General features: G+C 40.8%; 1 protein-coding gene across 1 annotated transcript in view; it reads left to right on the top strand.

Moving 5' to 3' along the window:
- The first annotated feature begins 558 nt into the window (after positions 1-558).
- PIM3 (Pim-3 proto-oncogene, serine/threonine kinase) overlaps positions 559-11,069 on the top strand; it is a 16,308-nt gene continuing 5,797 nt past the window's right edge. Inside the window, 1 exon segment of the mRNA XM_009883683.1 lies at positions 559-624. Within this exon segment, the coding sequence (XP_009881985.1) occupies positions 559-624 (66 nt within the window).

The raw sequence follows: 11,069 nt of genomic DNA, 5'->3' as shown, positions 1-11,069 counted from the left end.
GGAGTTGAGTGTAAGGACTTATACTGGCTCTGTGACATAAACAGACTTGAGAATGACCTCAGGGTACATCCTCACTTTCTGTGTAGACAAAAGTATGAGTTAGGTAGCTATGACTGTCCCACAGGCTATATCCACACCAATCTGGTTAAGACTCTTACCGTACATTCATGGATCATCTTAAAATCTACAGTAAACCAAGAACACACATAACATCTTACAGGAACACAGTTCTAGAATGGTAACAGAAAGAAGTATTCACAGAATCAGAGAATGGTCAGGGTTGGAAGGGACCTCTGGAGATAATCTAGTCCACAACAGGTTGGGAACGTCTCCAGAGTGGGAGACTCCACAACCTCTCTGGGCAGCCTGTTCCAGTGCTCCACTACCCTCAAAGTAAAGAAGTTCCTCCTCATGTTAAGATGGAACTTCCTATGTTCAAGTTTGTGCCCATTATCTCTTGTCCTATCACTGGGCACCACTGAAAAATTCAGGTGTCTAAACTATTAGAGGCCTGAATAATTCCAGATAACAGCACATCTGAGGCTTCCACATCGGAAGATGACAAAGCAGATGACAGAAGATGACAAAGGATTTGCACAACAGTCATATTGTTCTCGACCAGCAGTAGGAAGCCAAACAAGATACCCTTTGCCATCTAAAATAGCATCTGTTTACACACTTGAATTACTTTCTAACTGTGCATAAATACTAACAGAATACCGAGTCCCTACCTCCTCAAAATCAGACCCTTTGGAAAGCTCTCCATATATATTCAAAGCCAGAAAGTCTCACATCTGGTCTCAAACACATGTACATGGGAAAGGAAGTGAGGATAATATGGCTAAAATATTCAAAATGGACCTATCATCTTGTATGTCCCAGCTTTTGCTGTCCAATTCTGTTCTCTTTTCTTGTTTTTCTAGGGACACATTTTTATATCAGGGATAAGGGACTTACCAGCTTGAAATACAAGTATAATCATCCTTTCAGAAAGTGTAATAGTTAAATTGTAGCATATTTGTTGTTAGATTTTAAAATTTTGGAAGCAATTAAAAAAAAAAAAAAACCTCAATAAGATACTGATTAACATACCATAAACTACGATAATCTTTACGAAGTCCACGGAAACAACAGAAAAGGAAAAATTATGATCATAAAGTTAGTATACTACTACTGATAAGATACACAGTAAAGTGTCCTTTGATCACACAGTCATATGCGGTTTATGGTACATACCTTAGTTATCTATGAATAAAACATTAAGCAAGGACAGTCACTACGTTTTTAATTATAGTATAAATGTTGGAATGCATTCAGCTCAGCCTTGATCAAAGATCGTTTAATGATATTCATTCCTTCCCATCTTTTTTTTTTTAAACTTTAATAGTACATTAGCAAACCAGGTATCAACTTTCTGTACAGGCTAAACGGAATTGTTCTTCTGATCTGACTTCGAAAAATAAAAAGTGCAGCCTATGCTGACAAGAGTAATTATACTTACAGAAAAATGTACTCAATACATAACCTTCTCCCCCACATGAACTTCTGTTGTCAATTACATACGTTAGCGCAGTATTGAGGATTCTTTGTACAAGGATACACACACCAATCCAGCTTGCTAATGATACTGTCTGTGTCTAACACTAACGAAAGTAGCAGTGACTAGAGACAGCTGTGCAGAAGACTACACGTGGGACGCACATGCAGGACTGGAGTTTTCCCTGGTTAATAATTACATTCTTTTAGCTTAGCAAAGATCAGGAACACTGGCAGTTTGTCAGTCAGAAATCTGGGGCACACCCATTCAGAGTAATCTGGTGGTTCCCTCCTGTATGTGGTTCAAAGGACAGATCTTATTTCTGTGATTACTGTAACTTTACAGTAGTTTTTTCATTACAGAGTGGTTGAGAAGCTGAAGAGGAGAAAGTGGAACTGAAGGCACACAGGAAATGGCAGTAAGGTAGTAGCAAAGGTTTGCATGTTTTTACACTGTTCAGTTTTGGCTCATGAATTCTTAACTAGGAACTTACATGGCCATAAAACCAAAACAGGACATACAACGTTTTATTTCACAATGTTGGTGTTATAAGTTTGGTTTTAACTCTAGTGTCAAGCTTCAAGACAGATCAAGTGAAGAGCTGACAGCTCTGTGTATTGTCTCTTTTTGCAAGTCTTCAGTGATTTTATTATTTATTATTATTACCGTTATTGATGTGCTGCTGTCTAGACAAGTGGTCTGTGCACTGGGTGGGAACTGGCTGACAGGCTGCATCCAGAGGGTGGTGGTCAATAGCTCCTTTTCAAATTTGCAACCGGTCACAAGTGGGGTCCCCAGGGATGGATATTGGGCCCAATGCTCTTTAATATCTTCATAAGTGATCTGGATGATGGGATCAAGTGTACCCTGACAAAGTTTCCTGATGACACCAAACCGGGGGGGCAAGTGGACACTTTGGAAGGGAGAGCCACCCTGCAGGAAGACCTGGATAGGCTGGAAGAGTGGGCTAAGAACCTTATGAAGTTCAACAAGGACAAATGTAAGGTCTTGCACCTGGGAAAACATAATCCAGGAGTGCAGCACAGGCTGGGATCTACCTGGCTGGGGAGCAGCTCTGTGGAAAGAGACCTGGGGATCCTGGTGGACAACAAGCTCAATATGAGTGAACAGGGTGCTGCTGCAGCAAAGAAAGCCAACAGGATGCTGTGTTGCATCAACAAGGGCATCACCAGAAGAGATAAAGAAGTCATTATCCCACTCTACTCAGCACTTGTCAGGCTACACCTGGAATACTGTGTTCAGTTTTGGTCCCCACAACACAAAAAAATTGTGGACAGGCTGGAGAGGGTCCAGAGAAGGTCCACCAAGATGATCAAAGGACTGGGAAGCCTGCCATATCAGGAAAGGCTGAGAGAACTGGGTTTGTTCAGCCTTTAGAAAAGAAGACTTAGGGGAGACCTTATCACCATGTTCCAGTATTTAAAGAGTGGCTACAAAGAAGATGGAGACTCCCTTTTTACAAGGAGTCACACGGAAAAGACAAGGGCTAATGGGTACAAGTTACTGCTGGGGAGATTCCGATGGGACACAAGAGGAAAATTTTCACAATGAGAGGAATCAGCCATTGGAATAATTTCCCCAGGGAAGTGGTGGATTCCTCAACATTGGACACTTTTAAGATTCAGCTGGACATCGTGCTGGGCCATCTTGTCTAGACAGTGATTTTGCCAAGGAAGGTGCGACTAGATGATCCTTGAGGTCCCTTCCAACCTGGTATTCTATGATTCTATGATCATCATTATTATTATTATCATCACAATCATTGAAAACCAATTAAACTTTTCTATCTGTTCTCAATACAGAAAGACACATAAGTACTGCCACTGACTTCGGAATGAAATTATGATTAACAAATTACTGAATTATTTTACTGGAAACGCAGCAACGTGCCTTTTGGATCAGGTCACAAATCCAATGCATTGGTCTAAATTTTATAGCTATGATGGTCACAACTCAGATAAGGCTTTCATATACTTATCCTTCACATTTTAAAATTTTCATACAAGAATTTTGAAAAGCGAAGGTAGAACAGAATCCAGTTCAACCTGTATTCTAACATTTCTTTAAAACTCAAAACCAGACACAAGAACAGGCTTTTTTTGCTTCATCTCATATAGTAAATGTCCCTCTAAATTCATGATTTCTACATGAAATCTTAAGAGATCATCTGTTCCAGTGTTTCTCTAATTTTAACTGAAGGACTCTGATTTTAACTGAAGGATTATGTATTGATCTACTTTTGCAACTTGCTATTTTTTACTAAGTAACAAAAAAAGTAAACCTTGACTTTTTTTTATTACTTCTCTTTTTTTCCTCTCCTCCATTTTTTTTTTGGTTGCATGTGGGCAAACATAAAATTCATAGAACACTTTGTGATGTCTTATTATTTCCACTGGTACATAGATTATAGGTTGAAAAATACTCATCCAGTCTACACCATTGAACAAAAAAAAAGGAGATCAATTTTTCACACCATTACAGCGAATTAAATATGACTCTACTGAAAAAAAAAAACAAAACCAGAATTAAACCAGCCAAATACAGGAGTTTATTAAGAATTGCCTCATTGCACAAACTATTCCAGCACTTTGGCTCACGCTATACAAAGATCGCAGAGCAAGCACAGGTGGACCAGCTCCTCCTTATTCACATTCCTTATTCATTGATTTGCCAATATCAGTATCAACTTATTCTACAAGACAGAAAGTTGGTTTCCACCTTGAAACTTGAGACTTAATAGCCCTTCTATTATTTTTATCCTCCAATTATAACTCTGAATCCCTAAAAATCTTGTTATCCCTAAAAATACAATACTCTCTTTAATCTTGTTACATTCTTGGCCTTTGTGACTTGGCAGTGAGTTCTATGGTCTAATTACAAGTTTTATAAGTAGAGGTAATTATAGGTTGGGGTTTTTTTTATCAGTTTTGAATGTTACCTTTTAATTTTCCTTGATGTTCCTGCGCTCATGTTAGATGACAGGGAACACTATCATCTAATCTACTGTACCTAGACCATTATTTTACTGCATCCCCTTTCTTGATCTTCTCTCTAAAGTGAAAAAAGGCCTAATCTTTCAAAAGAGGGTTTTTTTCATATCCTCAGTCATTCTTATTACCCTTCCTTGATCCCACTTTAGTTCTCCAATACATTTTTTAAAATGGGGAAAACAGCTGCTGAAATTGTGCAATCTCTCTACTGAACACAATGTGCCACCTGTATAACAGTGGAAGGTGAGGTCCTGAGAACTCAGTTCTGTGGAGAGCCATGCTCTTTGAGTTATAAATATTAATGCTGCAGAGACTTTCCAGTCTGACTTCCCTTGACATGATGTCATGGCATCTAATGCAAATTCTGCATCAAATCTGTAAGTTCTTTTTACACATGAGCGTATCGTCTGGCCTTATTTTAAACCCAGTTTCAATATGAGGTCTTCAATTAACAGAGGACTACATCCACAGTTATCCTCTGTTACCCACCTGTACTTTACTTCTATAGTTTGTTGTTTTCTTTCAGTTCCCAGGCTAGGAAACTCTTCCTGTGTGAGACTTAAAGAGCTATCAAATACCAGGTGGGGGAAAAAAAAATAATTGTAAATACTTCTAGACTGTGATGGTAAGAGGTTACCTCTTAACCTTCTCTCAGATAAACAAAATAGATTGAGATATCAATCTAGAATCACTAGGCACCAGTATAGGTTGGGGGTGGACCTGCTGGGAAGTAGTTCTGAGGAGAGGGATTTGGGGGTCCTGGTAGATAGTAAATTATCCATGAGCCAGCAACGTGCCCTTGTCACCAAAAAGGCCAATGGAATCCTGGGCTGCATAGGGAAAAGTGTGACCAGTAGGTCGAGGGACGTCATTCTCCCCCTCTACTCGGCACTAGTGAGGCCACAACTTGAATACTGCGCCCAGTTTTGGGCTCCCCAGTTCAGGAGGGACAGGGAGCTGCTGGAGCGAGTCCAACGAAGGGCAACAAAGATGACTGAGGGACTGGAGCATCTCCCTTATGAGGAAAGGCTGAGAGAGCTGGGGCTCTTTAGCCTGGAGAAGAGAAGGCTGAGGGGAGACCTTATTACTGCTTACAAATATCTAAAGGGTGGGTTGAAGGAGGATGAAGCCAGACTCTTTTCAGTGGTTCCCAGTGACAGGACGAGGGGCAATGGGCACAAGTTGGAACATAGGAAGTTCCGTTCCAACACACGTAAAAACTTCTTTACGGTTAGGGTGACAGAGCGCTGGCACAGGCTGCCCAGGGAGGTTGTGGAGTCCCCTTCTCTGGAGATTTTCAAAACCCACCTGGATGCAGTCCTGAGTAACGTGCTCTAGGCAATCCTGCTTTAGCAGGGGAGTTGGACTAGATGATCTCTAGAGGTCCCTTCCAACTCTGAAAATTCTGTGATTCTGTGATATTAAAGCTTCATGTTTTAAGACAATGGTCCTAGACCTTGTATTCTCCTTGAAAGCCCTTCTGGTTTTTCAACCTTCTTTTAACAGTACCCCAGCATTGGTCTCACTAACGCTGTATCAAAGGGTTTACATTCCTTGCCTGCTCTTAAATTAATACTCACCCTGATAAAAGGTCAGAGTTCACCCCCTTAGCTCACAAGTGACTTCACCAGATAGGTGGTGATTTCTAGGAGTGTCCCATAGCCCTGTCCACTATTACTACATTTCTCCATAATCTTTTATATGCAAAGGCTATTTCTCCTTTCTATTAGTTATGTTACTTTTACCATGAAAGAGCCTCCACCACAGATCATATACTTCTACTGTTCTACACACCAAATAAAAATATGATCTTTAACTCAGAGGTATCTTTGGATTGCTCCCCTCTTCTTCCACCCCTCCAGCTTGAGCTGGACACATTTCACCAAGAACAAAGTATATGGATTGGCAGATTAATCTTGACATTAAATACAACCTATTAACTATATGTTTGTGATTTCATGTGCCACACTCTATGAATGCTGAAACACATCCTATCAGCTCACTACTAACAGCGCTTTTAAGATATTTCTCAAAGATCCACAGTGTACTAAAACATATATCATCTTTTAGTCTGGTCATATCTTGTTCACTGATTTATTCATCACTTATTACTACCAAGTCCTAAGTCCTGATTGTCTCAAAGGAGCATTGCTTCTGTAACAATATAATAATGCTTATTTTCATAAAGTCTTTGTTCCAAACAGCTGATCAGACTAGTGACATCTATCCGTATATATTGTACATAGCCTGATCTGAAAAATAGTAATTGTAGTCACGTTAGACAAATTAAACTTATAGCAACATTCCCAATGGCGGACGGCAAATAGATAATTTCTGCTGATACACATGTATCATTAATGATAACATATAAGTACAACCAAAACTGTATATCCATGTGTCTAGGAGGGGAAGCAGGGAATTAAACAATAGGTATATACTACCTAGACAGGATGCAAGAAAAATCCTGTTTATTAAGGTAGAAACATGAACCAAACTAGAAGTTTAATCTTAGTGGTAGGAGTCATCTTTGACTGAATTGACTCAGTAGTTTCAGTGATACAGAAGAAAGAACCTACTGTAGCTGGAAATGTAAGGTCTATTACTGATGGAGTTCTCAACATCTTTCTCTAATCACCCATAATTCTAACAACATGTTCTTGAAATGCAAAGAAATAAAGAGAGGTAGTGACTTTATAAGACACGCTGGTCAAAAGGAAAGCAGTGAAGCTGCTGAAAAAGTGCCCTAACAACCTGTCTGCAAGACCTGGCAGAGTCAGACATAGCTGTTATCCATCCTAATTTGCAAGTAAACAGGCAGGTATAGCAAGGGCCTGCCTTAGCAGCACAGCAAATACATGACTGAGCTCAACAACAAAAAGGAAACATACGGGAGGTGGAAGTGGGGACATGAGGAAGAATACAGCAGCATTGCCCAGGCATGCAGGGATGGAATTAGAAGGGCGATGCTTGTGTGCAACTAAAATTGATGAAGGATCCCAAGGGTAACAACACTTTTGCAGCAAAATAGTAAACCGAGTGAAATCTAGGCCTGCTGCTGGATACAGCAGGTGACCTTGTGACACAGCACACAGGCACTCAATGTCTTCTTTGCCTCAGTTTCTACCAGCAAGGTCTGTTCTCAGGCCTCCCAGCACTCCACATCAAGTAGCAAGGATCAAGTTTGGGTCTATTTATTTAAACAAGCTGGAAATGTAATACAAGTCCATGGGGTTGGACAGGATAGATCTGAGGGTACCAAGACTGCCAGCAGATGTCATTGGAAGGGCACTCTCTGTCCCTTGTGAAAGGTCACAGTGATCAGAAGGGGTTTCTGACAACTATAAAAATGTTATGTCTGTTTTAGAAAATTGCAAGGAGGATCTGGGTGATCACAGGCTGACCAATCTTCTGTCAGTCGCTGGGAAAATTATGGAGCAAGTACTCATGGGACCCCTTTCCATTCACACAATGACAAGAATGTTATTGAGAACACCCATCTTGAATTTCCCAAGGGCAAACTGTGTGTAGTCACCCTGATTGCATTCTACAACTATATTACAGGCTCTCTGGGCGAGGTCAGAGTAGTAGGTGCTGTTCTCATCTTTAGCAAGGACTTTCATACAGTTTTTAGTGTCCTTGCAGACAAACTGGGGGAATATAGGTGGACTAAAAGGTGCGTTGGCCTCAAAAGGTAACTGAAGTCCAATTAGCAGGTGATTCCAAGTGGTATTCCCTGGGATCAATACAAGGGCTGATATTATTCACTGTTTTCATCCACGACCTGCACGGTGAGACCCTTAGGAAGTACCAGGTGACACCAAATCAACCTCAACAAACTGAATGAGTGTATAACAGATATCTCTGTCTTGAAGTTCCAAAAAGATAAATACAAGGTCCTGCATCTGGGACAGGATATACTTACGGAGGAATGCAGGCTGGGACTAACGTTTCTACAGGAGAGGATCCAGTGGACCACAAACTGAACAAAGACAGCAGTGTGTCCTTGCGGTAATGAAGACTAACCGCATCTTGGACTGCATTAGCAAGACCATAGCCAGCAGGTCAAGGGACATGATTACTGCCCTCTGTTCAGCACATCTGAAGCCACATCTGGAGCACTGTGTTCAGTTTGCTCTCTCACCAAATAAAAGAGAGACTGAAGAGAATCAAGTGAAGGGTCATTAAGAGGTTTAGGAGCTTTGACATACAAGGAGGTTGGGGGACCTGAGAACACCAATACCCTTATCAACTTTACTGGACTTTTACTGCTAGAGCGTTCTTAGCAGCATTCTTTATGGTCACATTATGCAAACAGATGCATTTTGGTAGTCCCATCCAGAAAACCTACAATGGCTACAGGCATACAATAGAGCACATTAATGCCACCAGTGCAGTACCTGATGATGTGCCACAGCAAACTTTGAACTGGGTTCCACACAGACATTAAAAGGTAGCCTGAAGGTGGTACTGTCTCTGTGCTGCAAACAAAAACTTCCATGGATCTCCCGTATTTCTGTGCCTGACAAACTCATGCCTGCTCAGGGACCGCTGCACAGAAAAATGATTTGTACATCAAAGAACAAACTGGCATCCTACACATGAATGATTTTCCATTTATAGTTGCAAAGCCACTGCTAAAGAGGCCAAAACTAGTTTATACAATATTTCTGCAGCTATAATTGTTTAGGACCACTGAACTGCATGTTCCAAGCCAGATCAAAAGGAGCACCACAAACCCATGAAAGGCTTATGTGTAAAGACAGGGTAAATTCCACGTCTGGGATCCATCTGTAATTCTGTCAAACCAAGAGTCCTTGTAGCTGTATACAAATTAAATGTCTGTCTGCCAAAATTAAGTGAACGGAGAACAAATACCCCCTTATCACTTTTTTACAGTAACTACCTTGCTTTCTTTAATGTTAAATATAAAATACCCTTCCTTTTACACTATTGTAGAAATACAAATCAGATTGGGAGTCATACCAATACCAGATATTTATCCTGGTCTTTTTTAGGTTACCATTTTGCTTCGAATGTAGATGCGTAAAAGTATGCTATATTCTTTTGACTGGAAAGTACTACAGCTGATACAGCTGAAGAAGATGTAGCTTAAACTCATCAGGATTTTGAGGAAACTCTGTACTATTTGCTTAAACTGGTACAAGGCAAGTATATGCCTGATTTACCATAGATTGACAACACAAAAATGGATTTAAGAAATTGCAAATGCACTTGGAATGAAAAGGCCTGATGTTTTTACTTTTGCAGACTAGTGATACATGCATGATTTTTCACGCTTAGCCATGTAAAAAAAAGCAGGAATTAATAACTACTTGCAGTATTAATTCCCTAAATAATTAGCACTTATGCATATTAATATTTAATGCCAGCTTTCTCTCTTTAAAAATAGTTCCTATTTCAATAACCAGAGATCTCATTTGGGGAGTGAGAAACACTTCCTTTCCATTTAAAACAATACTCATAACATGCCACTGACAAGGAATATAACAAAAGGCAGATACAGCTAAATTCTTTAAAATAAACCTGCAACATGTATTGTGAGATTATGAAATCTTCCTGCTGTTTGTACCTGTTTACATGTCAGCAGCAAGAAACATAAGTATAGCATGCATATGTTATTATCTGGAGAAACTTGCTAAAAACTTATTTAACGTGATTAGACATAGCCAAAAGACAGGATATCTTACACCAAAAAAAAAGAAAAAATAGCTTTCTTACTGCTTTATCTGATAAATCCAAATCATTAGCTTTAAGAAAAAAAAATAATCCATAAACATGAAACCTCCTGAATCCTTCAGCTGCTCAGTAAACAAAATGGTTTAGTTTGGTTCCTCTGCAAATACTACGGTCTGTACGAGAGGTAGTAACATTTCTAGCGCAACTGATCTAGCTTCAAAAATCACATTCTGGGACACGAAGGGTTGAAACTGTGCCTGAAGACTTGACCTTTACATCAGCTGGTCTAATCTAATAAAAGATATTACCTCTCCCTAGAAGCCCTTGCTTTGTTTATGGGCATGACTGCCTGAGATTACAGCACTACTATTATCAGACAATGCCAACTGCAAGGCTCTCCCCGCGCCCAGGGCGGGAAGGACTGCCAGCTCTTCAAGTGATTACCCAAAAATACCCTCACATCAGGGATCCCCGTGCAGTACCGGTATCTCCAACTTCGGGATTTTCAGCTGAGGGGAGGTGAGACGCTCCCCTTGTGCACCTGTGACTGCGGTGGTGTGACAGGGGTGGCAGTGACAGGGACGCCGAGGTGGTGACCGCCTCAGTTGGCTGTCGTGGTATTGCCCGGCCTTGTGCATCCACCCGCCATTCCTCCACTGACACGCACCTGGTCAGCAGCCCGAGTGGCTGATGGAACAGTTATTAAGACATTGTCACCCACCCAGCACAGCGCTAACTAATGTCTGCATCAAGGGCCCACAGCTTTTGCCGGACAGACACCCGGCTACATCCCCTCAACGCCCCCGGCCTTCCCTCTCCCCGCC

Source organism: Charadrius vociferus, unplaced genomic scaffold, assembly GCF_000708025.1.
Source record: "Charadrius vociferus isolate BGI_N301 unplaced genomic scaffold, ASM70802v2 scaffold43, whole genome shotgun sequence".
Classification (NCBI taxonomy): Eukaryota; Metazoa; Chordata; class Aves; order Charadriiformes; family Charadriidae; genus Charadrius; species Charadrius vociferus.
Note: the sequence above shows the minus strand (reverse complement) of the source record. Positions and strands in the feature narration are given on the sequence as shown.